Here is a 14,708-nt window from a genome sequence, read left to right on the forward strand (position 1 = left end):
AAAGAATCATTATGTTCCACTTCGTAACGGGAAAAAATCGTATATCAGGGTAATCGTATTCTGAGGGTGCACTGTATATATTGTTTGCTTGTAGCTCCATCACTTCTGCCATGATATCGATCTCAATGTTAACTTCAAAGCAGTATTCTGATATGCGTGCTCATAATTCTATGACTAAAACGCACACGCACATTAGCTAAGAGTAGCCTTTCGATATTCATATGCATTACAACACTCCTAGAAATGGACTCCTGTATCTACACATTAGCAATCAGATATAATGGTACAATTAGCTGTGCATATAGATGTTTCACGTATAGTCTTTGCCATGAACAGCTTACTCACCATCTTATATTTATGTTGCTTTGCATATCACACCTACCTAGTCTCAGTATCATCAGTGAGGTGCTGCCATTTGTTGATCACTTGAGAGACATCTCTCTCCAGCTTTTCCACATCAGGATGACTCGACACATCTGGTCGACTTCTTTCCACCAACTGTCTCAGGTGCCGAGTCACCTCCTCTAGCTTCAACATGGAAGGACGGCACTCAATCAGCTCTTCTTTCACATCCTGTAGGAGAACAGATGCAGATTTAATTTGACAATGTAACACACGTATATAACTCACTTTACTCTTGAGTGCTTGCCATCTCTCATGTTCATGTTTATTAACCAATTCTTCAATGAAATTTTCCAAGAACTATATAAATTTATTAATATGAAACAGCTTTGCACTCTATTCAAGTCGGTATACAAGAGTGAGCTTTTCTGCTTAGTTTCACCACCAGGGTTAACATCAGAAAAATTGAGGAACAAAACAGGAGAAAACATAAATATAGCATGTCAAACTACTCAGAAGTTGTTTAGAAACACTTTGAACTAACATGTAGTTTATAAGGCTATAAAATTTTCATATTTACACTGAGAACATAAAAAAAGTTTACAGAGTAATGTACAAACTGGTGGCTAGCAAAGTGGCCGTGAAAAAAGATGTGTATCAACGACAGGTCCTTTCATGAATTGGCTAATTGCAATGTTTAGAGAATTTGTAATAAATCCCACAACATCCTAGCAATTTGGCAAAGTCAGTCAGTTCAAGTGTAGTTTTTTTATGATTGCTAGAACTTATGTCAAGCTAACACTTCCTTTTAAATGTTTTATGTCACTTTTGATAGCCCTATTGACAAATTACAAAATTAACGTAGTACACGGTTATTAAAGAAATGTTTTAATAATGATAACAAATAGATGCACATAAAAATATTAAAATAAGTATTAAGTGGTAATGAAAACATATGCAAGACAAATAGTTAGCTTGTGAGATTTTAAATAGATACGGGTCTGCATGGGAACGAACCGTAACAAATAAATCAGAGCTAAATGACTTACAGTCAGACACAAACACTCTATATCTCTTTTATCACTTTGAATATTTTTGCAACATGTTTTTTATAATTGTGGGACTATTGTACTTTGATAAAAGAAAGTTGAAAATGGCCTCTCAAAAAGCCCACATTTAAATATCAACTGCACAACCAATTGATATACGTACATTAACCTATCACTATTCACTACACGTTTTTTAGAGCCTACCTTTTAAACTGTGGGCAGCGCCGATGTGATATTTCGCTGTAATCTCGGAAGCCATTGATTTTAACAACTAAACAAACTTACTACTTTAATAAAAATGCAGGGCAGATAAGTTAAAAAGAAAATCTTCAATCACTTTTTGTGTTGGTTTCCTTGTGGCTTGGGTGAAGGTATGAAGCAGTCGTGGCCGAGTGGTTAAGGCGATTGACTAGAAATCAATTGGGCTCTGCCCGCGCAGGTTCGAATCCTGCCGACTGCGAAAATGTTTTATAAAATTATGCTGGGATGTGAGCTGAATGCGTTGTGGAACTTAGTTTGTATGTCAATTGACTCGTACCTCAAATCAACCTTTCCTATATAGAATCATTAAATACAAATTAATCCGCTCCAACCTCTGAAAAAGCACCTATACACCAGGATATTACAATAAAAACCATGTTTGTAATTGTTTTAATTCAGCTCCTACGCTCACAAAGTAACAAATCTAGTGGTTATAATTTGGCTTAAAATGTGACATTATTACGAGTATGTATTGTACTGTATGGAGTCCTTACCTTCAAGACAGACGTTAGCGGCTAACGGCGAGGTGAGGAAGACTTGACGGCAACACGTTTGGTATGCTAAACTTTTGGGACACTATGTAACATATTATAAACTTTAAATTTAACTTAAATGAATTTAGCTTACCATACACACACTTGGAAATAAGTTTTAATCACATATTACACTAAACTTAATTCTGATTTTGTTTTCATTTTTATTTTTTCTACTTTTCTTCTTTGGGCTGGGCTTTTTTTGACTCCCTTTCTGACTCACTTTCACTTTTAGCTGGCTGCATTGTAGATTGTAGATTTTCCCAGTATTTTTAATTGACCACACAAGCAATTGGTTCAAATCGACATCCACTTATCACCCTATGCATCCTTACAGATATTTTTTAAATAGGTAGGTTGACTATGGTAATCAATGAAAAAATACAAAATGCTGAGTAGAAGAGTGTAACAGATCGGGGAACCTGAACTATTCTACATGGTTCTCCTTAACTAGTAGAAAAAAGTAATGGCATGCTTCTGTCATGTAGTGACAATGCTTGGTAGTGTTCTCTAGTAGAGAAACGCATCGCCAGGACTAGGTTTTTATAAGCTACCTTGGGTGGTCCTAACACTTATCAAGGGCTTCTTCTGGAACTGTCAGATTAGCCCAAAGGGATGCATTTTGCAACATGTCCAGTCTGACAGAACCAGGTAGCCATTTCACTTGCCCAATGTGCGAAGGACAGAAGTGGATCTTTAACCTGCCCACATTGTCAGTGTGGTACACGAGGCCTCCGAGTTATGGTCTAGATCCGAAAGACCCAGCAATTTTGGGTTGAAAGCTTGCTTTCAACCCAAAATCGAACCCTTTCTTATTGTCTAAGAATATCATTAAATATGCGACATATTGTTTTTATTTACTATTCAGCTTGCAGTTTAGATGGAATATATAATAAAGAAGAAAAGATGCCTACCAGAGCTAGCTAAAATTGGATTATAATTGGATGTGCTTATTTCCCAGAGGTTGAAGAATAGATTCAAACTTTACAAGCAATGTTATATAAGCAGTGATATTCATGTGTCATAATTAGTTACCAATTTTAACAGAATGTACTGTTAGCAGAGTTATCTGAACTGCTCACACAAACACTTGAAACTCTAGGAACCCATAGCATTGACCGTCAGGCTGGTGCTAAATTATTATAAGTTTGTGTTATACACAAAATAACTTTACTTCACAAGAACTAAATAAGACGACCAATTGTTCCTATAGGATAACATCAAACAATTGCATCTTGTATATCGTCAGCAAAATTTCAGTGAATTATCATTGTATAAATCAACCTAATAAAGTTACCGTTGAAGCATACAACTTTTCATTTTATTGTAATTTGTTATTGAGCTAAAATCGCTGGTGCAACTAAAATAGTTTCATTATAAAATAAACACTAATTTTTGCTGAATCGATTACCTGATTTCGAAGCCTTAACACAAAGGTTTAAACTTTAAATATTTAAAAAAATGCAGTGATAGAACTTACTTGAAGTTGCTGGCCAACCTCAGATAGCTTGTTCACATCATTCGTGACAGTCTCCAAAGGAGATATTCTCCTTTCCAATACATAGACTGTGTCAGAGCATTTCTTTAATCCTTCGAGCATATCCTGGTATCAAAAACATTCATGCGTTTACATTCGATAAGGAAAGAATCTATAACTCATCATTCACTCATCTGAACATTCTTAATTAAAGCTAATTAGATAATTATAGTTGAGAATACAAACACTGCTTAAGCTTGAAAATTGGCGGAATTCTTAACAAGCTGGTTATAGTTTTACGCTGATGCTTCGATGGCTCGCATGCAGTATTTCAGTTCGGAGTTGTCTGCTCAAGAACTAACTTGAGACAAACTTATCATAAATATATTTATTACCAGTAAAAAAATCTTATGGCAGCATTTTGATGTACAAAAATGACAATTGGGTTTGTAAAAAAATGTTCTTGGCTATCAGGGCGCCATTCGCTGCTGAGCAGTATTTTTCAAATTATTAAGAGTTCACCTCGTTCACTTCGCTCATTACAAAATAGGCAAGGCAGTTCCCTAGTATCGAATTAATTGCTGAAAAATTAAAAAATATGACAGGATTGTGAGAAAAAATAATTCGAACATTGAAATGATCTAGTTATCCCCTAACCATCTAGAATCATGTATTTCAATATCATAACTACACATGAAAAATTCATTACAGCGGATAGTCTACTAGGTGAGTGCTCGCTTACTCGAGTTGTTTCAAGTCGTTGTAAATATGTAGCTGAAAGGTCACTCAAGTTCTGCTGCTTTGCTGTCAGGGGATAATTGTTGTTGTTGTGGAAAGATTTGAGTCCTGTTCTCCGCAGAGATTCAATATCTTCAGAAACTTGTGCCAGGTCCTCTTCCACTGCCTATCACGCGAGTCAGTAATACAGCATTAAACAGCTTATAGCTTCAAAAAAATACGTTAAATCAAAGTTATCTTATGAATTTTCTATGAATATTCATAATATATATATTATCTACTAACTAATTATTAACTAGATTTTTTGTAATATAAAGATTATGAACAATCTAGTTTAAGCTGCCTGATAATAAATAAAAAATCATTAGACAGTCTTTTAAATAATCATATAATTTCTAGCACTTACAAAACTAATTAGATATTCTTATGTAACTTGTATTCAACGCATATACAACAAAATAAAATATTTTTAAACCATTTGGGTGTGCGACTGTTGCGACAGTCTGTAATGTACATGTACATCCATCATGAGTGACAGCTTACTGCATCTCTGTTACCGTATTATATTCTTCAAATCCGAATAAGGACTACTAAATTAGACATGTAAAAGATTTGATGAGAAAAATCTTTCAAGGAAAACGAGTGGGCAACTCCAAATATCTGCCTCAAGCATTGCAGTGTTAAAATACGACTAGTCATGAGATGTTGAGCCCGAGTTTTCACTTTTTAGTAGGTGTAAATATGTTTAAAAAACTACATGACTTAAGCTAGAAACCTCTGAACTGGCATGACAAGATAAACAATCTTTACTATGACAACTTCAAGAGAAACACAAAAAGGTCTATTATCTTTTCTATCATTTGCAATCCTTCGCATAAATCGCACTCAAATTTTTTAAAAACTATTAACAAAGGTGTATCTGTTCTTAAACGACTTTCTCATTAGACTTATAAATTTTTAAGTGATTATTCGTTGCAGCATCTGTATATGTTGTATCCTCATACAGTGTCCTCACACAGTGTCCTCATACAGTGTCCTCATACAGTGTCCTCATACAGTGTCCTCATACAGTGACAAAGCAAATATCTTTTTGTTCAATCCTTTGTATTGTACAGTTGCAGGACTGAAAGCGAGGTGGTTAAAGGGCAAGCTGTTGTTTTAGAACACCAAAAATGTTTGGCTAAGGGCATCATACGTATCCGTTAGTGAGGCTGAGCATGAATGCTAACTTTTCCTTCATGATAATTTCTTTATAGACAATAGATAATACATGATAATGCATGTGCTTGTGGTACACTGGCTAATTATGTTAAAGCACATCGATTACATAAGTACTGTTCCAGCTTATTCAGGTTCTTCAATATCTTGGCTTTTAAATGAGCTATTGTTTGACATGGTAAGACAGACATTGGTTGGTGTTTATAGGATTTCCTCCGAGCTCTACGGCAAAAATGTTCAATGGTATAGGCCCGCAAATTATGACGTCACAATTTTCATATTCGGTGTTGTGTGCTCCTACCGCTTATTTTTATTGCTTACCGCTTATATTTATCAACTACGATAATGACGCTAGTGGCAGGCAAAGGTAGGACAACTACAGAAAACCAATGAAGATGGCAAAGGAATCAGTGTTATTAGCTCTCCAAGTACATATTATTTTTATGACAAATAACTCATATTCCAAGCACCATACTATATTTTGCCGATGATATTATGCACTAGCCCTCTCTTTTTATTGTGATGTTGAGGGGCACAACTGAGGCTAATTAATTTCAAGTTAATTAATTCAAGTTAATTTTAATTAATTTAATTAATTTACATATAGTCCTAGGGCCACGCCACTGCAGGTCACAATTTAATTGATGCGTTTTCATTACCTTTCCCACCATGGGTAGCAACAACCAGGTATGTTGTTAGTAGTCATTTCTGTTTTTGTTTAATTTTGTAGTAGAAGTCAATTGAATTGAATCAATCGTTGGGATTGACTTACCGCACTCCGGGATTGTTCAAAATAGAGAAGCCTACTGTGAATAACTTAATCTGCCTATAAGCTAGTATTATACAAAAAGTGATTAATTAACTGCCCAATACACCTGTTTTCTATTTTCCATATAATTTATTCGAATATAATATAAATATTTTAATTTTTATATTTTTTCTTTTTCATATTTAATTACTAATGAGTTATTAATCAAGTTATTAATCATTTCTGTATGGGACCAACAATGCCATCATATAAAACGATGTGATAATAATTACTATAAATGTTTAAAATGAACGAAAAGATGAAAAAAGCAAACTCTAACAATCACTCGAAATCTATTAACCCAGAACATGTGTTTGTCTTGGTCGGGCGTTAGCACGATCCCCGGGCATTGTTGATTATCTAGAATGCTAGTTTATTATTAGCGCTCTCTGGGTTTAAGAGCACGGATTGTCACAGAAAAGTGCAGCCTCAATGGCAGCGAAAGGGATCGACGACCTAAGGCTAAATGATAATTATGACATCACATTGCGGGAACGACAACCAAGAGTTTTTTTATTGCAGGACATACTTTTGACACCGTTTTTCATAATTCTTTTATTCTTTGTGTATTGAATATTGGCTCATTCGAAAGCCAAGATTCTGATGTATTGAAATATATGATAAAAGTACTTATGTAATTGATGTGCTTTAAACATTCAAGTTTATTATCACTTATCTTTCACGACATGTCTTAGTTACCATTCTTAGTTACCAACATGTACTAGTTACTATTATAAACTTTAAAGTCCTAGTTTCAACACAGAAAAATAAGACAGCTTTGATGCAGCCAGCTACCGCAGAGTGAACAGTAATGACTACCTTTTGTCCGAGAGACTGTCTCTGCAGGGCTTCCATATCTCTAGCGATTGGTTCGGTGAGTCGTGCTTTGATTGCTTCATCAAGAGACCTCAAAGTGTATGATATATTAACCATGGTTTCCTCAGTCTTCTCTTCGACTGACTGTGGCTCCTTTGACTCCTATAGAAACATGGCCAAATATACATGTACATCCGCTACATGAAAACTGATGCTTAAAATGACCTGACATTTGGTGATTTTATATAAAAGATTCTGCTCAACAACATGGCTCTAACAGATTGCTTCACCTGAACATGGTTCTAACAGATTGCTTCACCTGAACATGGCACTAACAGATTGCTTCATCTGAACATGGTTCTAACAGATTACTTCACCTGAACATGGCACTAACAGATTGCTTCACCTGAACATGGCATTAACAGATTGCTTCACCTGAACATGGCACTAACAGATGGCTTCACCTGAACATGGCACTAACAGATGGCTTCACCTGAACATGGCACTAACAAATTGCCTCACCTGAACATGGCACTAACAGATTGCTTCACCTGAACATGGCACTAACAGATTGCTTCACCTAAACATGGCACTAACAGATTGCCTCACCTGAACATGGCACTAACAGATTGCCTCACCTGAACATGACACTAACAGATTGCTTCGCCTGAACATGGTTCTAACAGAACCTTAAATCTAAGCACAACAGTGTACACAAGCTTGCTCTCATTCACCTTTCCAATGGGAGAGAGGATGCTACAAGGAGCTTTTGCAGCTGAAACGATTTCTATGAAAAACCTGTGGTAAATGGTAAGATAGTCGTGCAATTGTTTAGCTAATTTAGTTGTTAACCTAAAAGGCTGTTAGCTTGCCTTCCTGTTACTTCAAACTATTATTAAATTTATGCTGATGTTGTCAGAGGCCGTGTAAATGGAAGTGCGAAGTATTCTATTTTGGTTAATATCCGTTTCAAAAAGTAGAATACTGCATAGAAGTTAATCGTGTGAATATACCAAGTCTAGCTAACCTCCTTGTGTTAGATATGTAACTTGCACACAATTAAAACTAACAAGACAGACCCATCCTTTGGATGAAGACGGTTTCGCTAACATCAAATTATGGGGATGAATTATAACTATTTAGTAACAATCGATGTATATGTTCCTATGTATTATTGAAGTTGCAATACCATGCATATGTTTCTATATATTATTGGAGTTGCAATACCATGCATATGTTCCTATGTATTATTGGAGTTGCGATACCTATACAGTTTATTGATAAAACAAATGATTTATTTACTTTATATAGATGGACTCATTAAGGCATGGCGGAAAAATAGGAGTCTAAATTATGTCTAAACTCATAAATATTCATTGAAAACGCAGAGCATGTGGATTTGCGGTTGTGATACTTTAAGTAAACAGAAATTGCAAATTTTTTTTTAAAACAGCAACAAAGGTTAAACAACTCCTGTAATAGCCAGTTCGTGAACATTTCCGTTAATGAAAAGCAAGTATTACAACCCTTTTGTATTACTGAATATTAAATAAGTTACTGCTTCAAACTAATCCAAACTTCTGTTGTGATTTTCTAACATATATGTATTTATTAATAGTGTTCACCCCAAACATATTTCACCATCATGAAAACCGAATAGCACAAAAACGATATGATTAAAAATAGAGCTTGGAACGGGTAGCTCGTCCGGTCTTGACCCACCGGGTCAGAGGTGCTGGGTCAGGCCACCCGACCCTCGGGTCTTCCTTTACAAATACACGGGTAGGTTTATGGCTAAACAAAAGCGATTGTATATCGCTTTTTAAGTGCGATTGAAATAGAGTCGCGCATAGTCCTAGCGCGGAAGGACCAGGCAAAATAAAACAAGGTGAGTCAATACTATATTTTTACGTCTGCGACAATAGTCTTTGGACAATAAGTTTTATGACGCTTTTGGCAAGAAATAATCAACATGTCGGTGGTCTGGGAGTTCATGAAGAAGCCAGTCACGAAAAGGAAAGACCAAGTTATTTGTACAATATGGTTAAGCTACGAAGGAGGGTCCACCTCAATACTATTGAGGCATTTACAATGAAGGCATCCTGAGGAACTTAAAGCGCGTCTTAGAACCTAGCATCTATTGTTTTTAATTTGTGTTTCTTTCACCAATGCCATAAGTTTTAGGGAAGTGATGGACTTTTGCTTTCTACTTTGCTGGGTTATCTATTTCTATATTTGTAAAGTATTTTTTAACTAATCTCTTCTTGTTGATTATAATAGCATAGTTGAAAATAAATTCTGTAACAAAAACACTTTAGCCGAAGTCATGCCATTAATTTATCACCCATTGAATAGCATTGATCCTCCAATGTCTAGCCATAAATCGTAGATTGCATCTATAAACCGAGCCACAAAATATAATGATTGGTGTGATAACGGGGTCTTTTATCTTAGGTTATTGATGTCACAATATTAGGCTGTAATAGAACTATCTCTTAACCTTAAATGAATAAAATTTCGCGCGTGCTGACTCGGCCCGACTCGATCTTGGCCCCCATTGCTGACCCTGAGTCCGGCCCGACCCTGCATTCCTTGGTCTCGTTCCAGCTCTAATTGAAAACCTATTTCATTCTTGCGAGCGAGTTAATATGACGAGCTCCAATAAACACTCTTATAATCAATAATTTTTTAACATTTTTTTAATAATTATAGACCAATTATTTAGTCATGCCTGCTGTTCAAATGCAGATGTTACACCTAAATTTGTCAACTATATTTATGAATTGTTCAAAAACTATAAAACGTAGGTCATGGCGGGGATCGAACCCGCGACCTTCTGCGTGTAAAGCAGACGTGATAACCACTACACCACACGACCTACACGGCCTATGGAAGCACTCAATTGAGTGTGTAGCATTACTAATGTTATTGCAATAATAACGTGCGTAAAAATAAAACAGGTCATGGCGGGGATCGAACCCGCGACCTTCTGCGTGTAAAGCAGACGTGATAACCACTACACCACACGACCTGCGCGATCAGTGTTCCGCTAATATCAGAAATAACGCCATCACAACACGCTTCGGCAGTTGCAACTATGATATAACAGTTCTCATGCAGTTTCTTTTAGACCGCTTGTCGCCCAGACATTCGGATCCTGACTTGATTACAAACTTTCCAGATTCTATATGGTTTTTTAGCATGATTCTTAAATTAATGTCTAAATTGTTTTCAAACCTAGTTTTTACTAGTTTTTAGTAATATTGCCTCTGAATTGAATATTGCATGAACAAGCGTCCTGAGGCATATAACAACAAGCGCAACATGTTTTTCGTGATGTCTTCATGAGTAACCAACATGGTAATAGAAACTCGGTATCATATCAAATAATAAACACAAAACTGTGTGGTGTTAATAAAACTCTGGACATTGAAAAAGCTGTGAAAGTTTCGAAACAGTTTGGTAGTGTTTAGATGGAGCAAGTTTATCTATTGCTACAACTTGATTTTTCTATAAAAAAATTTAAAATAACTTTTGTTGTCAGAAATCTTTTCCCTTTTTGTCTTATATTTTGCAGATCATAAATAAACAGTTCCTTTATCGTTGTACATGTTTTACTTATTGCAATGCAAAACTATTATAGGTATAAACTATTATAGGTATAAACTATTATAGGTATAAACTATTATAGGTATAAACTATTATAGGTATAAACTATTATAGGTATAAACTATTATAGGTATGCTACCGAAGTGCACAAGCATCCTCTTTGTAAAACATACAAACAAAATAGTTGATAGTTGGATGCTAGTACGAATCTTTAAGGCTTTGCATATTTCTAAAAGTAATTATTGTCAATGTTTTTGGTCCTCAATGTTATAGATTATACAGGTTCGAGCAACAAAGTTTAGTGCAAAAATGCTTCCGTCTCCTGTACATGAAGCCGCACATCACAAGATAAAATGAACAGAAGAAATGAGATGCAATGCTCGCAAAGTTTGACCGACCAGATGAACTTGTGAGAGTAATTACAGACACTTACCTTGTCACGGAGTTTCTTGTTCAACTTCACATAGTGATCATTACACTTCTGCAACGTTTCTCTGAGTTTCGCTTGCTTGTGCTCGGATATATCCGTAGACTCTGCTAGTAGTCGCTGCGTGTCACTGTTCAAGGCTTTCATGATCGCTTCTCGTTCAACAGTGCCCAAACTCTTCATCTGAATGTTTCATAGAAGGACAATGAATGTGACGTCATATTAACTAGCTAGAAGTCATCCTTATTTGACCAGTTGTCCTAGACCAACAACTCACTGGATAAATAGGACTGTGTATAAAAGCTATATATTACTAAAGCGAGGCAACAACAGAGGAGGCCAGGAGGCCAGGTGAGTATAGCTTTCATTCTTGAAACTTGATCAAACAAAGTGGGACTCCTGAAGCAATAAGTAGCCATGAACAAAATCTTATGTAATGTTATGTTGTAAACAATACCGTATAAAAACAGAACAACATCTATCAATAGTACTGTTATAAACTGATCCATTGCCTGTTCTAGACAGCTACATAAAATAAAAAATGGCCTTTTAAATTCTATCAAAGTGATGCATCGATTACTGCCAAGTTACATTGAGCAACAATATAGTAAGTGCTGGAAAACTAAACAATAGCTTTAAAAAAATGGGCAACAAAGATACATTGCCAGCTTGATGATTAATAACAGTTACAAAGCCCCACTAATCGCAATTCCCAGGTGGTCTAGTGGTTAGGATCCGGCGCTCTCACCGCCGTGGCCGGGGTTCGATTCCCCGTCTGGGAAAGCTTTTAGCTAAAACAAATTGCTTCAATTTTTGAAATTGATGATCATTAATTAATTCACCACACTTTGACCGATGCTATCTTATGTGATTACAAAAACTTGTTCTTATAAAATATATTGATGTAAGTTTATATTGATTAAAGCCCATTCGAAATCACAGCCTTTTTGCGATCCGAGATTCTAACCTTGGCAACATCCCAGTGTCTCACGATCTGCGCAGTGGCGAATACCATATCAAGCTTTAGCTTGTTCTGCTTCTCCTTCCAGAGCTTGATGAAGACCTGAAACTGGTCTTCTAAAAGCTGAACTTGGCGCCTACTGTCACCATCAGGAGGTGGGAATGTAAGACAAATGGACGGAACAACACCAGCTGCTGCACGAGAATTGCGAACTCTCCACTTCTGAGGGTCTTTGTTATCTAAGAGAATGCACTCTTCTCCCTTTTCCATCAAAAACTGCAGCAAAACAGCAGCAAAAAAACTTCATAGACAATGTAATAATTATTTATAAAGCTTTAAAACTTTTAAGAATGTCCGTTTAAATTTTACAAAATACACATATTCATCAGTTATTACAAATAACCCTGCTATCATAGGCATGTCAGGCTTTGCTCTGACAACTTCACTTTATTTTTAATGATCTTAGGCTTTTAATTGTTCCAGAGAAAATGCTTCGTTTTGAGCTTACATCATCCTGCGAGTATGTGCAAAGAGCATTCACAGGTACTGGGTGTTTCTGAACAGTACTCCTGATCTTCAGCGGAACTATAAATGACTGCCGGTCTTGCAAAGAGTGCACCACCTATACAAAAATAGCACATTAACCATGGGGTACAATTTGCCCAGCCTAAATAACTAATAATCACAGAGTTATGAAGGAGCACCCAAACTCACCTGTTCATAATGAGCTAGTGAATTTTGCATTGCCTGCATCTGCTTCATCAGTTTGTCACCCTCTTCTATGTTTATATTTGATCGATTGAATTCAGAATTTAGCACCATTGTTTGCTCTGTTAGCCAAGCGGAGCATTCGTCTACATCCTCTGAAAACTAAAATACAAACAGGCAAATCACTAAAACCAATTGAAAATTAGGTTCTAAAAAAGTCAGGTCATAGCGGGTTTCGAACCCGCGACCTTCTGCGTGTTAAGCAGACGTGATAACCACTACACCATACGACCTACATGCCTCATAAGGTTTTACGATAATTTATTTATTCGCTACATTATCACTACATTATGATTAGCGGTTCCACGCTACACAGAGCCGTTTATATACGGGGATGTAGGACAAGCAATCAATTCGGACAATAAAGGGTGCCTACAGTTCTCTAGAGGTGATCAAATATCTATCAATGTATATTGCACACATTCATAATCATATACGCAACCATAAGCTAACTGTCGGTTTCAGCAACATATGACCCAATGCAGTGATTTATTTGTCAATGACCAGCGAATGAGTCCACAAACACATTTTAGCATACATCATACTGTTTGTTATAAGGCAAGAATTCGATTATCATAGGCTATTAAATAGATATTAACTTTATTTGCTCCGGTCAAGGCTGTTTAGAGCAAATTAGGCCATGAGACAAAAACAAAAAATAGTAAAGTAAATTACGTGTATTGAAAGGAAAAACTCTTTTTGCATAACTCTGGTCTATAATGTAAATTGGTAAGGTGTTGATGGTTGGCATGAGGTGCAGTAGTTTTTTAGGGAAGTGGGATTGTAATGGATGATCAAGCAGATTGGAGATACGATTTGAATATTTTAAACAGCAAATATTTAAAAACACATCTAGTTCCTCAGCATTACGAGCATTTAGACACTAGTCATAACTGTCCATATCAGGTAGTACAAGTATAATCCAAAAGCACAATTTTTTAAAGCGTTGTAATTCTCCTTAATTAGTTTCCGATACAAACTGATACCGGCTTAGAGCGGTGTAAGACAAAATAGTGATGACAGAGGGTAGACGTATACAGCGTGAATATGAAGATGTCATATTGACACTGCTGTGAAACTACCTACAGACCTTTCAGACTTGTGACAGACTATATGATAGACTTACCGTATATCTAATATAAAACCAAATTGGTCAAATTGAAAGGTCCTGAAAGCTATCACATACGCGTAGCTGCAAAACACCGATAGTTCTGTTCTTGCTTACAGAGATAATTCAGCTCTATTCTGCTCAGATTAATTCGTACCAAACTAAATAAAAGCTGAACTAGTTTGTGATGAATAATTATGGCAGGAAGAGACTTTCAATTAAAAAGATTTTGTGAATGACGCTTAGTATTAATTATGTAAATCTCAAGTTTTCTGCCAAAAGAGGATATGATTGAGTGAGCCAAGTAAATCATAAAAATGTAAGGGAAAGGCTTGAATAATGTTTTTAGAAATGTCAGCAGTAAATTGTCACAGAAATATATATGAGTGTAGTAATGGGTGATTCCACATTCTATTATCATCTTTTATTCCAAGAGTTTGGACATTTGAGGTCAATTTGAGTTGTATGTCTAATTAAAGACCTTCTGTTAAGGTGAACCTCGACTATAAAACGAGAGTCTCTAGAAATGTGCTGCACCAATTAAGATAAAATGACTAGCGAGAATAGGAATATCTTGCGAATGATGACGCCAA

At 36.0% G+C, this 14,708-nt stretch overlaps 1 protein-coding gene and 5 non-coding genes across 6 annotated transcripts in view; 2 read left to right on the forward strand and 4 right to left on the reverse strand.

Annotated features, from left to right (window-relative positions):
• The window catches only part of LOC137394105 (dystonin-like), a 73,018-nt gene that overhangs the window by 21,402 nt on the left and 36,908 nt on the right, over positions 1-14,708 (reverse strand). The window contains exons 17-24 of the mRNA XM_068080823.1: positions 12,954-13,109; positions 12,748-12,861; positions 12,246-12,515; positions 11,285-11,461; positions 7,246-7,404; positions 4,405-4,566; positions 3,666-3,788; positions 383-573 (exon numbers count right to left, since the gene is read on the reverse strand). Coding sequence (XP_067936924.1) covers positions 383-573; positions 3,666-3,788; positions 4,405-4,566; positions 7,246-7,404; positions 11,285-11,461; positions 12,246-12,515; positions 12,748-12,861; positions 12,954-13,109 — 1,352 coding nt within the window. The remainder of the gene's footprint in view (positions 1-382; positions 574-3,665; positions 3,789-4,404; positions 4,567-7,245; positions 7,405-11,284; positions 11,462-12,245; positions 12,516-12,747; positions 12,862-12,953; positions 13,110-14,708) is intronic.
• Trnas-aga (transfer RNA serine (anticodon AGA)) lies at positions 1,770-1,851 on the forward strand. The gene has a single exon. It is a non-coding gene; the product is annotated as a tRNA-Ser (tRNA).
• Trnav-uac (transfer RNA valine (anticodon UAC)) lies at positions 10,048-10,120 on the reverse strand. Its single transcript has one exon. It is a non-coding gene; the product is annotated as a tRNA-Val (tRNA).
• Trnav-uac (transfer RNA valine (anticodon UAC)) lies at positions 10,201-10,273 on the reverse strand. Its single transcript has one exon. It is a non-coding gene; the product is annotated as a tRNA-Val (tRNA).
• On the forward strand, positions 11,989-12,060 carry Trnae-cuc (transfer RNA glutamic acid (anticodon CUC)). Its single transcript has one exon. It is a non-coding gene; the product is annotated as a tRNA-Glu (tRNA).
• Trnav-aac (transfer RNA valine (anticodon AAC)) lies at positions 13,168-13,240 on the reverse strand. Its single transcript has one exon. It is a non-coding gene; the product is annotated as a tRNA-Val (tRNA).

The sequence above is a fragment of the Watersipora subatra genome, chromosome 4 (assembly GCF_963576615.1).
Source record: "Watersipora subatra chromosome 4, tzWatSuba1.1, whole genome shotgun sequence".
NCBI lineage: Eukaryota > Metazoa > Bryozoa > Gymnolaemata > Cheilostomatida > Watersiporidae > Watersipora > Watersipora subatra.